Below are 17,210 nucleotides of genomic sequence, written 5' to 3'. Positions count from 1 at the left end.
TGCGTAAAGTTATTCAGAGGTGTTTATTTTCCATGACTTAAAAAGGAACCCTGAAATACTGAACAAGCATGAAGCTGGATGGAGTTAAACACTATGTACTTACAAAGTAGTTTGATAATAAACCATTATTTTTTACTTTACTGATGTATTCTTAGTAAATAGAACTTGCTGGATTTTGAAATGAGATTCTGTGAATTCCTGATACTACATAAATAAAATCAGAAATTAAAAGAAAATGTGTAAATTTGTTCTGTGATGTATAATTCGAGGTCTGTATACAAATTGTTTTCTTTTTTTATATATATTTTTTTTTAATTAACCTGCATGTTACAATTTCATGGTGGGAGGTAGCTGCTCCTAGTGATATAAAATGTTTCAGTCTGGCGTAGGACCATGCTAATTGACAAAGGGATCTATACTTTAATTATTAGATGATCCTTTATCAATAAAAATTGATTTCCAACTCTTGAGAGCGGCTGTGTTCAGCTTTAAGAATGTACATCCAGAGGGATTTGTAAATACTGCATTCCTGTGAGAGGATCCTCTGAAAAGTGATGCAGCCTCTTTCCCCATACAACATAAGTGAATATCAGAATATATTGACACCTGCCATTTAAAAAGCCACTTATTTTAAAACAATTGCACTGAGAAAAGAAAAAATGATGCTTTAGGGAATCCAGTGGATGTGGAAGAGATCAGTCCAAAAAGGCAAGACACCAAACTCCCACCGTATTTTCCAATTTATTAAATGACAGTCAGCAGTGTGAACTTACCTCCCAGTTTCCTACTGGTCCTTCAGACAAAAAATGGAGGAGAGATCCTTCGAGTGGAGAAAAGTTGGCTCTTGGAGTGTTTTCTCCACAGGTTGGTTACCAAGGCTGTGAACCAGAGGCTTGACCTGTCTTGTGTATAACCCTGCTGGAGTCTGTGGAGTCCTGCCCTGGGACCTCCACCTGTGTCCTTCTGCTTTGAGCTGCAGCAACAGCTTTCCTCATGGGGAACCGTGTTTAGAGAAATCAGACTGAACTGGCCTCACACAAACCCATCATTATCCCCTCCTAGTAACCTTGCAAAGTAGAGGAGGACAAGCTGCTGCTCTGTATTTTCATAACCCTGCAGTAATTAGTGCCTGGCATCTGCAATGGAAATAAAGTGCATAACATCAGAGTTTCTAAGATGACACTGTTTTCATTATATGTTTAATTTTTCAAAGAACATAAAGGCAGACACATCAAAATGCCAAGGAGTCTTTTTAATTAAAGTCTTTATTTTTTTTTTCTTTTCTTCTCAAGATATGCAAATAGATTGAGCCATTAAAGAGAAAGATAAAAAGAATCCCAAGCACTGTTTATACACAGCCTTTATGACTGCAGCTACTTATTTTGCAGGAAACATTGTTTTGACTGGAGCAAGTTACAGTGCAGCTTGATATAACTCAAGGTTACTTTGCAGCGCGACAGAGGCAGACAGTGATTGGAGAGATGCCTTACCTAGTTTTGGGAGGTTTTACCTCACAGCATAGATCCTGCACCCAGATTTTATGCAGTGATCTGCCAGAGCTGGCATTCTTATATTCCCACTGCTGTTCAACTGCTTAGTTATGGTCCTGCATTGGGCTACTTGGTTGGCCCAGGTTTGGAGGAAAAGAAGACAGTGGATTACAGAAGGTTCCTTTCTTCTGTGATGAAGCTTTCTCTGCTATAGCTTAATACCGACGCTATCTGTGATTGTATACATTGATATAATGTACCTTCTATAAAGTACCTATGATGTACCTTCTCTTCAGAACAACAGTGTATTGTATTTATCCCTGGAAAATGGGCACAGCTGTCCGCAGGTGGAAACTGGTCTCTGTCCAAATCACTGGCATAGATCTCCCAGACCTTTTAGCCAGGATCTTACCAGAGAAGTTTGGAATCAAGATTCTTGTTATTTAGTCAGCAGGACAGAGTTTGGTTGAAGTGTTTCACTGAGCTCATTTAATAACCCTGGTGCTGTAGCTTTTCTGGTCAGCCTCGAAACAGTTAGCAAGGGCATGTGATTCCGTGCTTCACCATAGATCATAGAATCATAGAATCATTGAGGTTGGAAGAGACCCTTGGGATCATCGAGTCCAACCACCTACCCTACTCTACAAAGTCCTCCCCTACACCATATCCCTCAGTACCGCATCTGCTACAAGACCTCTCAATTTCAGGCCTAGCAGCCAAATCATTTCAAATAAACTGATCTAAACGCTGAAGTGTTTATTCAGGCAAAATTCATTGTTTGTTTTCCTTAAAGATTGAATAAAAACTGAATCAGGACTTCTGAAACTGGCCCTGGGCTTGTGGAAGACATGACTTTGGACAAAGCTATCTGAAGATCAATGCATAAGAATACAGAGAACACTATATATTTTTTTTAATTTTTCTTTTTATTTTTTTCTTATATATTATCTACAAGCACAAGCTTTCATATTTTTAATGTAAAAATGCATACAGATCATTATATATATAAAAATCAACTAGCCTTGTAGCAAACTGCCAGATGCAACTATCCCCAGGTTTGGGGACAACTTGTCTGGATCCAGGTGCAAACCCAGTGGCTGACCCTCACTTCCATCTGTGGTTGCACCGAACCCCCAGATATGAAGATTTTCAAAGTTCTAGGGAAGTCTTGGCTCCTGATCCAGGCCTTGCAGCATGGGCATGACTAACTCTTCATCAATTGAAGATAAATATTTAAAAACTTCATAAATGACAATCAACTTGTTGTAGGTAACAAGTATCCATTTCACCTTTCCTCCCCCTTTTTCTTTGTTGTCCTTCCCATCCTCTCTCTGCAAAAATGACAACAGAGGAGAGGAATTTAGTGTTGTATGTACATTTTAATAGCAGCAGTAGAAACAGAATTTAAACTGTTGATGCCTGCTGCGGAAAGGCTATTGAATGTGGGTTCATGTTGCATTTGGCCTTTTCACTGCTTGGGCACTTTTTTGGCTCAATTTGTGCATTGTAGGAATATGGCACATTTATAGCATAGCCAATAATATGTTGCAACATCGTGAGCAACACTAAATCAGATTGCATTTAATACTATGTAATATGTATCAACAGATTATAATATACCATATTATAACTGGGCTGACAAGCAGCCCGTTACACCGAGGGAAAGAAATAAAAGAGCAATTAAGTAAAGAAATTTGTGTTTTTGTGGGAGGAAAGGTCACAAAATAGCAGCCTCCTTTTTGACCGAGTGTTTATCATGTTCGGCAGTTTCCAAATTCAGTCTCTGCAAAGGAATGTTACTATTTTTATTAGAGGTTCTTTATGTAACAAGTCATGTTTGCACAGCGGAACATTTTCTTTCACCAGGATTTTATAACTTCTCCATACAGACATTATAAAAGAAGACCTAATTTTGGGATTCTTTGGGAAAGTATTTGGGCCATAACTTAGTCTCTCCTTCCTTTCAAATCTCCTAATATGAATATGATTAATTCATTTTCTCTTGTAATCCATATAATATATTTTTGTATTTTAAATGCAGCCTTACTCTGAAACCCAAGAAAGGTTTTCAGAGTAAAGAACTGTTGAAGTTGTCTAAGAGAGAGATAAAGCAGTTGCTTAGAATACTGACATAATCACTTTCCTCATCAGCTATGTTGCCATGGGATTGCAGGTAAGGATTTTGTTTATTTCAGATTTGTGCAACAACACTGATTTGGAAGATAACAGGATGACTTAGTGAAAAGCTCACTCCTGGCTCCTAACGTCGTCACATACACGTTAGACCTTCAGCTAACGACCACCAGTGTGTGAACAGGCATTACCTCTTCTACACTCCTATTGATTCTGTATTACTAATAGGACTAAGAATGAGAAAATTTCTCTCTTTTCTTTTTTTTTTTAAACATAGGTTAAAGACAGGACCAATAGTTTGGGAACAGGTGATGGAGATAGCAACATCACCTGTTGCAAGAACCTCCTGCCCAGAAGCACATGGTGAGTTTTCCATTGCAGTGTGTGTAGCTGCTGTATGGCAACATACCTGAATATGAGGATGGAAATGTAGATACTGATTCCAGAAGAGTGGAATGAATTTTCACTCTCTAGACTGGGGGAAGCAGAGAAAATGAACAACAGAACAAATAAAATATACACCTGAATGTAATGTTCTTTGATGCTGATTGGGTAAAAGGTATGAGTGAGAGAATGTTTAAATTAAATTTAGTTTGGTAAAGCATCTTTAAGCAAATGCTTTTGAAAAGTCCTGATTTGAGACTCTGTCCACAGGGATATAGAAGCTTGATTCTCCAGTGAGTTACACCTCTTCTATGGCTATCTATAACTGTATAAAGTGCTATCCAACGAGATATCCTCACTCTCCAACGAGATATCCTCACTCTCCTACATCTGTGACAATTTGGGTTTGGTAGCCTTTTGGGGTTACTTCCTCACAGAGGCAAATATGAAGGACAAAGCGGTGGAGAATAAAGCTGTAAGCGGTTGCTACAAGAGAACTGTTCCTCAAAGGAGAATACTGCTAACATTCCCACTTGTCATCCCAACCTTTGGCTGCGGTTCTACGTGATGCCAGTTTGAGCTGCACCCCACACTGCCTAAAGGGGTGCAACACAACCGGTGGGAGAGGAGCACAATCTGAATGAAAGTCTTCTCAGTCTTGGTTCCCGCACCTCTTAGCACACAGTTAACAAGACAAGTAACAAGGCAAAACTTGCCAGCTGGCTTAAATGAGATGCATGAGGGAGGAGAAAAAAACTGGACACCTTTCATCCCAGGCACCAAAATCTGATAAAATGCACTTTCAATTGAATGTGCCAGACAGAGTCCCAAAAAACCTGTGCTGTTCTAAACCACAGAGTGCTTCAAGCAACATCTGGAAGTTTAAACAGCTGGAAATTATGGCCTTTTGATATGGTAGAGGCCATTCACATCTGATTTGCATTTGGGCTTTGACTTTAAATACTTGCCTTCCCATGGATTCAGTTCTTCGGTACAAGATAAAATAAGAGGAATTACTTGAATTGCAAGAAGACCAAAACAAAAATGTAAACAAAAGCTAAAAGCTACCCATAACTAAATCAATACTAATATGGTTATTTTTTTTTTATTTTGATATCCCAACACATACACTCTCATTTCCCCCAGTACAGTACTGCACTTTGAGGGGGGAAATACTGAAATGCCACTGGACTAGCTGATTATTTCATGATGAACTCTGCAGTTTCAGAGGATTCGGAAAAGCAGCCAAACTTCAGCTCTGTTGAAATGTGTGTCTTGCTGGCTAAACACTCCATGAAACAGACCTTTCCTATATTTTTTGCATACCTTGCTAAGAACATCAGCACTCATACATTTGACAAATATAACAACAAGGAAGGACAGTTTGGAGTAAAAGCACACAACGCACCAATTTAGAGCTGGTGAAAGGTGTCAGATGAACTTTCTGGTACAACACAGCAGCCTCTACGTGTATTCAGTCCTTGAGAACACCGGTTGTGATGGTTGTTGACAGATCGAGGGTTGAATCTTACTCTCCAATGGCTACTGAGCAGCTGGCTGGCTGGAAATGATGTTTAGGCACTACTGACTTGCAGGGGATTGGAGCCAGCCTTGTAGAAGCAGAAGATGCTCTGTCATTGCCAATCCCCACAATCATCTAGTCCTTTGGAGTTCATTTTTTTCTTTTTTTTTTTTTTTTATACCTTGCTAAGAACATCAGCACTCATACATTTGACAAATATAACAACAAGGAAGGACAGTTTGGAGTAAAAGCACACAACGCACCAATTTAGAGCTGGTGAAAGGTGTCAGATGAACTTTCTGGTACAACACAGCAGCCTCTACGTGTATTCAGTCCTTGAGAACACCGGTTGTGATGGTTGTTGACAGATCGAGGGTTGAATCTTACTCTCCAATGGCTACTGAGCAGCTGGCTGGCTGGAAATGATGTTTAGGCACTACTGACTTGCAGGGGATTGGAGCCAGCCTTGTAGAAGCAGAAGATGCTCTGTCATTGCCAATCCCCACAATCATCTAGTCCTTTGGAGTTCATTTTTTTTTTTTTTTTTTTTTTTTTCTTTTTTTTTGTTTTTTTACCCCCACGTTAGCCAGAAGCAGTGTGGCTAAATACATTTCAAAACAGGAAAAAAGTCTGACCCCATGTTACTCAAAAAAGTGGTGTGGTTTGTCTTTTCTATTTCTTTTTTAATTGCAAAGCTTTGACCATTTTTAATTAAATGTGCTCTGCCTGCTTCGTCCCTACTTCAAGCTAATATGCTCTAAAATGCTTCTCTGGCTTAGGACAGCTCTTTTTAGCTGCTGATTTTGGTAAGCATCTTATTAATTGCCTGCTTGACGTGGGTGGTGGAGCTTCGCCTCCGAGTCTTGCCCTGGACCATCTTTCGACGCCGTACCTCCCGACAGAGCTCATAGAAGGCTTCCATAATGTTGCCCTCTCCTGTGCAAGCAGAGCACTCGTAAAAAGCACATGCTAGTTCTGTGGCCAGCTTTTCACCTTCCTCTGTGCTGACCTGCCTGGAGTGATCCAAGTCTGCTTTGTTCCCCACCAGGATCAGGGTGACATTTTTGGGTTTTTTAACTTCATCCAACAAGTTCTTAAGTGGCAGCACTTCCTCAAAGCTGCCTCTGTCCGTGATGTCGTAAACCAGGACGAAACCTTCACCCCATCGCACATGTCCTTCTTTCTGAATAGCGTCCTCCTGTTTTGAAAAGACAGACACCAGCCTTAGGAACTTGATTTATGAGAAAGACATCAGGTCTTCAGCTAGACATCGGTCCTCCAAAGCCTGCAAAGCCATGTATGTCTACTTGACTTCACACTTTATGCACATCACTTATTTTATGATATGGCATCACTTATTTTATGATATGATATCTACTCTGCCAAGGTGCCCTGGGCTGCCTGTGGACAGGCTGGTAGCAGGCAATTGGAAGAGGGTCTCTATTGAATGATACACAGCTCACAAACTGCATAGGGCTGTGGAGAGTGAGCGTTGGCCACATATTGAAAGGAAGGGGGACCTGGCTATGACAAAACTGCTCTTCATTTTGGTGGGAATCATTGACTGAGGCTGTTGTGCCTCATCGCTTGACTGCAGAAATAGACTGACTTTGTGCATAGTAATAACGTGTTGTTGGGTTGGCCTCGAATCAAGGAATGAGAAAAAAATAATTTTAATCCCAGAGTAAACCCTAACTTTGTTTGTTCTTCCAGTGTTTGAAGACTCTAAGCAGGGTTCCTTGCAGAAGGGCCTGGATCCAGCACGCTGGGTCTGGCAGCAAGCTGATGGTGGTGGAGGGGAGGCTCTGCTCAGAAGGAAATCTCTGTCCCCAGAAGCAGAGCACACCTGCCACCCACCACACCACCACCGCCCTCCCCTTCCCTGCTGTCTATCTGAGCCAAGGTACTGGATAATAGTACATGTACCCACGCACCTGACCAGCTGTATCTAGTATCTCCATGGAAACGACTTCATCATCAATGGTAGCTTGGTGACGATACGTAGACTCTAAAATAGGAACACATTTTGTGAAATGTATTAAAAGAAAGCAATTATACATATTTTTTTAATCTTCCTTACAGCTACCCCAGCACAAGACCTGAGATGTGACATACAACTTCTCTAAATTTTATTTGTTGGAGCTCTTCCAGCCATTCCAGTGCACAGTCAAGGCCCCCTTTCTACAATGGTGACTATTTTACCTCTCCCCATAGGACGTAACCCTTTCATTCCCATGTCGTGCACCTACAAGGAGCTGTGACTGTGGACACTGCACTCGGCGCCCAACAAAAAGGCAGAGTTTCCTCCCAGCAAAGAGCTCTGCAAAGCTGCAGCCCATTTTTCACGTTTGTTCATAGGGAAGGCTCCCACCTACGAAACACAAATACCACTTCTCTCAAAGGATCCAGCTCAAAAGCCTGTCACGGCGTAGCTTGAAGTCTGACAAGATCAAAACCAGCATGGTTTGCGGATGAGGGAACCTAACCACTAAGCTCGGGCCTTATGCCGTGATAAAATTACAGAACAGTTAGCTATTCTAAGAATGTCTCTTTGAAACATGCTGAAATCATCACATTCCCCTCTTCCAGCAAGGGCTCAATCAGTGATTTCCCTACGTATGATTTATAACCAGTGGGCATTAAGCATTCACGCCATGCTACAGGGAAAAAAAAAAGGAACCTATTTACTGTGTCCCAGGTTCTGGAACCAGGCAAGTAATCAGAAAGCTAATGACAAAAGGGCTTGCTTTATCTTAATGAGCTGATAAGTTAAATTTGATAGCATTTGACCTAAAACTTGGAAAATTATCTGTGCTAACATTCAGATTTATTACCGTTGCTAGCTCACAGATGTCCTATATCAAAAGGCAAATGCCTCTGCTGTAAAACTGTGACCAGTGACTATGAATGCTTTGCATTGTCAGAGATGCAATTGTTTTATTGGGTGCAAATCTCCTCAATAGGACCGAAGGGTATCTTTAAAGAAACACTTTTCTTAAATTTGAACTTTTGAAAGAGCTCATGTTTGGTGAATGTCTTTTTCATTACATACTTAAGAATGTCACCTCCACATAGTGATGAATGTTTCGATGCTGTCAGTGCTGCAAACACTCTCTTCCCGAAGCAAAAATGTCGCTTCCCTCCTGTGCCACCTTAATTGCTTTAAGTAGCACAGCTGCCTCTAACAGGGACAAATGGTCAATTTAATTAGGCAGATGGCAAGCAATCTTGCTGTAGGGTTTCAGGCAATGAAGACTAGGTTTTTTAAAGGCTGTAAATACCCCTTCTGTTTAGCACTGCAAGGCTGTTGGAGGAGTTGGAGTTCCACCTTTGTGATCCTGAGGCTACACCTACAGAGCAGAGTAAGATATATCTAAGGTCTCTTGGTGGTATGTCTTATCTGTCCTTTCTGTAAACATTCCTAGATAGAGCAATTCCCCCGGGGGACTGCAGAAAAGGCAGGAGCTCTAGTTTGGTGTGGAAGCTGCAGTGATGCACCTTCAGCAAGTTATTTCAGTGGCTAAAATGTTCAGTGCTAGGTTGAGAGTGCTGTGAAGGAGATGGACCTCGGATTGAGTAACGGGATAACAGCTCCTTACTCGTTTAGGCCTTGCAATGTTGAAATGCCTTCAACCATCTGGCCCTGCTTGACAAGTAGCTGTTGAGAATTGGTCCATACAACTTGAAAAAGAGCTCATCCAACCAGGTTTGCAGCATGTTTGTGAAATGTTCTCCTCAGGAGGCAGACTGTGGTAGGCCATACGGTACGGCTCTTCCCCGTGAAATGGGCAAATAAATCTCAAGGAGAAGACTTGTGTTAGCCACAGAAAAGCAGCATGATTCTTAAATGATACTTGACTTCTCAAAATAGGACTGTGGCAGCAGTTCTTGTTGCAAGTTTAACTCACTTTGGCTGCTCGTGTTGGGATGGAATTTGATCCTGGAGAAGTAGCACTGGTTTGGGTCAGATTAGTGTAAATATATCTTAGTAAATGTGTGTCTGTTCCTGTGCTTTGGAATGTGTGGTAGCTGGGTGAATTTTAATGAGGAGTGTAAAACAGCTGGATGTTTAAAGCATTTTTGTAGTGTAATTACAGACATGGCTTCTCCTTCAAGGAAACAGAAACATCTGAAGAATCTGGTTTTCTTGTAAGTTATGAGTCCTGAACCTGTGGTTTCCAGTCTGTTCACATACATCCCACAGTACTTCACAAATTCATTGCCTTATTTCGGGATTTACTAATATAATTTTTGCTGTGGCACTTTTTTTTTTTTTTTGAGACATGCAGCTAGAGAGAAATTAGGTGACATGAGATATTGCTGTCTAACTGAAACCATCACAACGCAGGTGTCTGTCTCAGCTAAGCACCCTTGACTCCTATTAGAGTTGATGAAGGAAAATAGGGCCTGGATATAGCTTGTCTGATCTCTCTCCTGGGATAAATCACACCTGAAAAGCACCTAGGAGTCTAAAATTGGTTTGATGAATCCAGGCTGTAAATGTCTTATGCTTGCATCGTCATGGTCAAGTAGAAAGAGCAGAGTGAAACACTGTACCAGTGGCTCCCAGGGTGACTACAGGCAACTTTCTGAGCTTCAGATTGCCATTTGCACCAGGTGATGCCTATATATTGTATCTGTAGCTAGATCACTAAAACCTCAGAGACAGAAAAGAACCCTCAGAGCTATGTTTTGCTCTTCATAGGCTCAGTGTCAAAAGTGCTATCCTCAGAGCAGAGCCAGGGAGAGGCTGCTGCTGACTGAGCCGTGATGTGCCCGAGGCTGCAAATAGCCACGTTTGGTGCTTTGCTCTGCTTCAATATAAGTAAGTAAATCTGATCCCTTCTTGTTGGTTTGGGGGTGTGCTATGCCTTTATTCATATTCCCAATAAGAACATCAAAGGCAGTGCTGGCTGCGTGGCTTTGAATGCTGGTGCCAGATTTCAGGGTCCCACTTGGTTCTAACGCTGCAATCCCTCAGCACTCGTGCTGTGCAAAGTGCTCTTGGTTCTCACAAGAATTTTCCGTTTGTAAAATTTATTTCAGAAATGGTTAGAGCTGTCAAAAGGCCTGAGGAACATGCTGGAAAGTGGTAGCAGTTAGTTTGTTTTCAAGTCTATTCTATGTTGCCACAATAAGTCATTAATAGGATTGGATAAAATGTTCAAATTACCACAGCTGCTGAGTAATTATGGAAATAATGATTTTGGAAAAAAAATTAAAAACTGCCCTGGGGCTCTCTGTGTTGATAAGCCTGTTACAAATCTCCCTATTCTTCTGAGCAATGTGAGTTTTAAAAAATGCAAGAAAAAAAACCCTACTAAACTTGAATGGAAAAAAAAACTTTGAGGTTCATGATCCATCAAGTGTCTATGGATGTGATAGTCAGTCACAGCTTGACCACATCACATCCTTGCACTATGCTTATTGTGACATATTTAGTAGAGTTTTGTCCTATGAGATTTAGCTGGTCATTTATCAAACCTGTTTGTCCAGGACTATCCTTATCTATTAAATATATCTGTTCCAGAAGATCAGATTTTCTAGAGGAAAAACTATTATTTGAAAAGTAATTGCTAGATCTTGGTTTGTATTTGCCACGATGTAAAAAGCCGTAGTGATGTAAAAAGCTGCTTTCAGTACTTGTTTATTTTGAACAGGCAATATATATCAGGGGTATGTCACAGCTCTGGAAGGACATATTTTAATCAGAAGGGTTTATTGCTTTTAGGAAAACACTTGTAGTAAGAGGAGGTAAATTAGCTGAGATGGAGCAATGACATACACCACTTTACATGCACATTTAAGGAACATTCTGGTCTCTTTTGTTTGCCTTTATGCACAGAGGGACACAAACCCTATTTCCATTCAGAATTTTAGTTCTCTTTTTGTCAAGAAAGGTTAATAAAATAAATACACATAAAAATGCTCTAAGAAACTCTGGTCTTATGGTGGCTTTCAGCCAGCTGGATCTGAGAGCTGCAAGAGACCTAGAGAAAGAGCTTTTGTATAATAATTATAGCTGAGTTTCTAGACCAAAAAGCTTCAGCTAACAGGCTGACTCCATTCCTGACTCTGGTGCTGTTCGATATGTTCTCCAGGCCCTTCCTTGAGCTACCTCTGTAGAATCTGTCCCCTCTACATTTTCTTGCTGCTTCAGGAACATTTCACCTTCTAGAAAGCCTTTCTAAGTTGAATGTACCTTCCTGACTTGTAAAGTCTCTCCCACCTTCTTCCTTCCCTGACTGTTCTCAAAACTCAGCTGAATGTATTTTTCTTCCTTGCATCTGGCTGTTAATTACTCCACCCATTATTTACCTTACAGGAGGCTTTTTATTTTGCAAATATCAGTGGTTTTACAGCAAGCACAGTACTGCCCTTGTGTAGTAAGAATGTATTTCTAATGCTAATACACTGTATCCCCACGTCTCTTTCATAACTGATACTATAGACACAAAGTTAAGCATAGTTGGGTTATTTATCAATAATACTATAAAATGATAAGCCATGCATTGTTATTCCAATCATTATCACATGAAAGTAGTAGAAAGAAAGTTACTCAAGGGAAACTCTGACAACTCTAATAATTGGACTTGGACTCTTCAATGTTGTGTTTTTGCATGTGTAACCCCAAGAGTCAGGAAATACAGAAGGAAAAGTTCCAGGAGGTTGTACAAGTACCTGTGATGTGCTTTATATCTATCATACTACACAAACATTCATGTCAAACTACAAATTTAAACCAAAGTGTGTATGAAAGGACGTATTTGTTTGCAGTGATATTTAATTCAACTCGAGGGACTCCAGTCAGCTTCCCGTGCAGCCTGCTGTTGTGAATGATGGTTTTGGAATTGATAGGGTGATGTGCAAAGGAGTTTCTTTTCTAAGTTCAATTTTTGCTCTTTTGGCTGCCTTCTGTAAGGCTAGTCATGATTTCAGTACAGCGGGTGTTCCCAAACTAGTCAGATTAAAGCTGAGAACAAATAAAAAAGTCATGTGCAAGGCACTGCAGACAGTCAGTGGGTCCTAGCTTGCTGAGCTGCTTTTGATTGCTGCCAAACTAGTCAGATTAAAGCTGAGAACAAATAAAAAAGTCATGTGCAAGGCACTGCAGACAGTCAGTGGGTCCTAGCTTGCTGAGCTGCTTTTGATTGCTGTTTTAGAATCATAGAATCATCTAGGTTGGAAGAGACCCTTGGGATCATCGAGTCCAACCATCTACCCTACTCTACAAAGTTCCCCCCTACACCATATCCCCCAACACCACATCTAAACGTCCCTTAAACACATCCAGGGATGGTGACTCAACCACCTCCCTGGGCAGCCTATTCCAGTGTCTGACCACTCTTTCTGTGAAAAATTCTTTCCTAATGTTCAGTCTAAACCTACCCTGTTGGAGCTTGAAGCCATTTCCTCTCATTCTGTCATTAATTACCTGTGAGAAGAGACCAGCACCAACCTCTCTACAGTGTCCTTTCAAGTAGTTGTAGAGGGTGATGAGGTCTCCCCTCAGCCTCCTCTTCCTCAAACTAAACAATCCCAGCTCCTTCAACTGCTCCTCGTATGATTTGTTTTCCAGGCCCTTCACCACCTTTTCAGTCCAAGGCGAAACTCACATGTTTATGTCCTGTAAAAAAGCAGGTGGGGCAGAGGGTAGAGACCCTATATAACTCCCCTAAGGAGGCACAGGGCAGAAGAGCCAGTGTGTGCTCTGGGAGGTCAGCAAGCATCTGCCTCTGCACAAGCCAAGTTTCAGGGCTGTCCCTGGCCCATGCAGATGGGCAAAGACTAGTAGTAGGTGACCTCAGAAGCTTCAGGTGCTGTGGAGACTCATGCAAACAGTTACTGCCGTATGAAATAAGGAGAAAAAGCTCAGAACAAATGAGGCTTCATTAGGTTTGCTGCTCAGTGAGAAGCCTCTGGTTTTTATAATGTTTTCCTCTTATTATAAAGTGAGAAGGAATAGAAATGGCTAGTGCACATGTGGCCCACTGGACTCTGAAATTCTCATCTTTGCATGAAAGGATTTGTTGCATCCCCAAAGTTTGCTTTTTAGATAGTAAACTATCTAAAGGTGGGAGATATGAAACTAGTCTACAGAAAAACATTTATTTTTCTTGTTGATATTTTCAATCAATAACATATTTTGGCCTCCAAAGAGAAGTCCTGGAATACAGTTTTCTTGAAGACAACTCTAAAAATAATGGAAAGTATGTCTAATTGTTGGCTTCTGCTGCATATATTTTTTTCTCCTGTGTGCAAAGACTGGGTTTCTTTTGTGGAGGAGGGGAGTGGTGTTACAGTGTTATATTTCCTTTCCTATAGCTTCTGTCCTTACCCAGTTTTTGCTGAGATAGGTAGAGAAAATTTGTACAGATACTTGGAAACTGCATTCATTAAGGCATGTTAAAACAATTGCTAAAACAAAACCAACAAACCTGCAGCAGTCCTAAAGAGTAGGCACTAAGCAACAAGGCTTTAAAAGTCTTTTCTTTTTTTTTTTTTTTTTTTTATTTTTTTTTTTTAAAATTTCCCAGCACCACTTTGCTAAAACAAAACCAACAAACCTGCAGCAGTCCTAAAGAGTAGGCACTAAGAAACAAGGCTTTAAAAGTTTTTTTTTTTTTTTTTTTTTTTTTTAATTTTCTGATTTAAACTTTCCCAGCAACACTAAGCAGAGGCATTAGTTCCTGGTGGGAATTATGACCATGACAAGTTTAAGTCTAAATAAACCGTATTTTGCTACACTTTTCTGTTTGATTGTGGCGAGTAGTCTCTGTTAGCAAAGCTCCGAGTTTCACCGTATTTCTGCCAATATAAATGAAAACTAACCAGTGAGACTTTTCTCACACCTAAAACAAGCAAAACAAAAGCCTGCTCTCATGAAGGTGCAAAAGCAAGCACTGGAAACTTCTGCTCATCTGGAGAACATTTCAGAATATGATGAGCAAGAAATGTAGGGGCAAAATATTTTGCAGCTGTAGCTACAGCAAGAGCAGCAACTGCCATTCTTGATTTTTTGCTGTCTGTTGAGCTACCATAAAAAGGCAGTATTTGTATTTTATTACTGGCATGAGGAATATCTTCATCTTGAGACTCATATGAAAGAAAACAAACCACGTTTTCAGATAACTGCTTCCCATGTTATTTTAAGCATCTTTCTCTTCTGCTCTCTATTACAATCTCATCATTTCAAGTCTCTGTCAAGCATCTTCAAAGCCAGTGCCAGGGGTTTAAGGTGCTCTAGGCCATACCAGTCCGTTTCCTTGTAAACACCTCAGAGAAATCAGGAATACTTTCACGGCTCATTGCCACAATGAGTACAAATTCCTGCAGTTGAGGAGTGTAGTAAAAGCAATATAGCATATTAAATGTATATCAAGTTAAGTAATGTTTCAACTGTTTTGAAGTGGGGAAAAATAGAAGTCCAGGAGGATACCTAACAAGGTGCAATCTGAACCATTGAGGACTGAATCCCTTAAGCACTGGAAGGAATGAGTAATTTTGTTAATAAAATTTGAGGATACTAAGAGCTGGAGTCTGGCTTGAAAATAAGACTGTCTTCCAGCAATTTATTAAGCTTCTACACACTTGTCATGGTACTGACTGAAACATAGGTTGGCAGCCACTTCTCCTAGCCCCAAATGGTTGGTTACCATTACATCTCCCTTTGGCTGAAAGCCCATGCTGGACCACATACGTTATTCCTAGCTTGTGCTTGCATAAACTATAGTTGTCAACACGGGTGTTCAGATGAAACATGCAGAAGCCAAAGTTCTGCAAGATGATGGTGGAACTCTCTTTCCTTTTGCTCACTACAGAAAACAGTTATTTTTTCAATCTTGAGCATATCAATGATCTGGTCTATAGCACTGTGTAGCCTGTTGTGCCGCAGGAGGAAAAGAAAGTTGGGAGGAGAGGCTTCCCCAGGCTGCCATCCTCCTGGGGCTGCTGCTCTGTCAACCTTTACACCCCAGGGCTGAAGGGGCCATCGGTTAATGATTTATTAACTCTTATTTCAGTATGGGCCCCTTTGTTAAAAGTTCTGTTTGCTGTCTGGGCAGTTTCTCTCTCGGCTGTGCTACTAGGTGTTAGTATTTTTATGGTAGAGGCAGGCAAGAGACCTTCAGGAGTGTTAAGACAAATTTGCTGAGTGAGCCACAAGAAAATTAGAAGCCTACAATATCCAAAGGCGTGTGTTTCTTCCAATTGTGATCTGCAGCAGGGAAAACAATCCTGGGGGCAAAGACTTTATATTCAGGCAGTACATAATGTGTTTGCTGAATATACTACAGAGGAAAGACAGTCCTTGAGAACTGCATTTGGACCTGAGGACCTGACCTCTTTTTCATGGCTGCATTGGCACAAAACTGGCCCAGAAAGATAATTCTTGCATCTCCTCTTGCTAGAGGAAATTATTCTTAGTGAGGTCGTGATAACCAGCTGTTTCTGGTTATCAACCATTTTGATGGAAGATAGTTTGGATAGATTCCCACTCCGCCCTGTTGTTTGTACAGATCTGTATTTATCAGGTGCAGAAAAGAAACTCAGGCTAGCAATATTTGCTCTTGTTGTAATGTTAATTACATTATGTACGGTGTGTACAAGCTTCCCTTGTGATCCCTGAATGATGCCATTTTGCTAGCAGAACCCCCAGCTACAGATGTGGTTATAGAGGCAAAAACTACCCTCCTAATGTAAAAATGATCTCCCTTGCAACAAAGCTTTCCAATGGGAAGCGCCTTCTTGCCAAGGTAAACAGTATCCTTGCAAAGTGATTTCTGCTGCTCTTGCCACGGCAGTGAAATTGAAAAGTCTTGAGCTGGTCTATAGGAGATGAAGTTCTCTGTGAGATAATTCAGGGCACTAATAGAGGTGTCTCTCTCCCTCTCTCAAGCACTTGCCTTTCTGCAATCCTTTGGCTGTATCACATTATTTTAGAGAAGACCAGTGCTATCATGGTCATTTCATAATCAAGCCAGTGGGACAGCACTTTGTACCACTTTAGCTCCTGTCTTTGCTCTTTTACTGTTCTCCACACATTTTAACAATGTTTGATGGTGTCTTATGGACTGTCTGTGTGTTGCATTAGACAGGACTTTACAGAAACACCAACTTGGGTTTTTTCCTCTCCCGGTAGAAAAAGAGTGAACAAAAATGCAAGTGACTTAAAGAAACTGTGGCATAGTTGGAAGAAATACTCTTAAAAAATGTGACTATTAATCTAGTAGTCCTAGCAAAATTATAATTTTTCTTAAGAGACTCATGTTTCTTTATGGTTACCTCTGCTCCTTCAAAGTAATGAATAGTCTTTTCTCTAACCCATTGAAATTAACTTAACTCCTATGCTTTCTGTTTCTCTTTGCCTTCATAGACTGGCCAGTCTGTCACACGCTGTTCTGCTGATTATCTGCTCAGAGACAATTTTCCTTTCAGAGGATTAGCAAAGTTGTATGAAATATGGGAAGAGCCAGAGAAAGACATCTAGGGATAGTGCAGGAAAGGCAAGTGGCTTTTAGAAAGGTCAACAAAAATATTGCTTTGGTTGCTGTTATTTTATATGTAGACTTTTGTTTAAAATCCAGTCTTTGGAGAAATGTTTGGTGTTTCAGTGTGCCTTTGATGTAAACTTTATGAGCACCAGTTACTTAAAGGATTTACAACACTTCTATGAGACATGA

At 40.7% G+C, this 17,210-nt stretch overlaps 1 protein-coding gene across 1 annotated transcript in view; it reads right to left on the bottom strand.

The window, feature by feature from the left end:
* Positions 1 to 6,059: 6,059 nt before the first annotated feature.
* Positions 6,060 to 17,210, bottom strand: part of RERG (RAS-like, estrogen-regulated, growth inhibitor) — a 111,292-nt gene continuing 100,141 nt past the window's right edge. Inside the window, exons 3-4 of the mRNA XM_014937523.1 lie at positions 7,464 to 7,537; positions 6,060 to 6,727 (exon numbers count right to left, since the gene is read on the bottom strand). Of these exons, the coding sequence (XP_014793009.1) occupies positions 6,320 to 6,727; positions 7,464 to 7,537 (482 nt within the window). The 3' untranslated portion in view covers positions 6,060 to 6,319. The remainder of the gene's footprint in view (positions 6,728 to 7,463; positions 7,538 to 17,210) is intronic.

Source organism: Calidris pugnax, unplaced genomic scaffold (assembly GCF_001431845.1).
Source record: "Calidris pugnax isolate Ruff unplaced genomic scaffold, ASM143184v1 scaffold1, whole genome shotgun sequence".
Classification (NCBI taxonomy): Eukaryota; Metazoa; Chordata; class Aves; order Charadriiformes; family Scolopacidae; genus Calidris; species Calidris pugnax.
The sequence above is the reverse complement of the archived record's forward strand: the minus strand, read 5'-3'. Positions and strand labels throughout refer to the sequence as shown.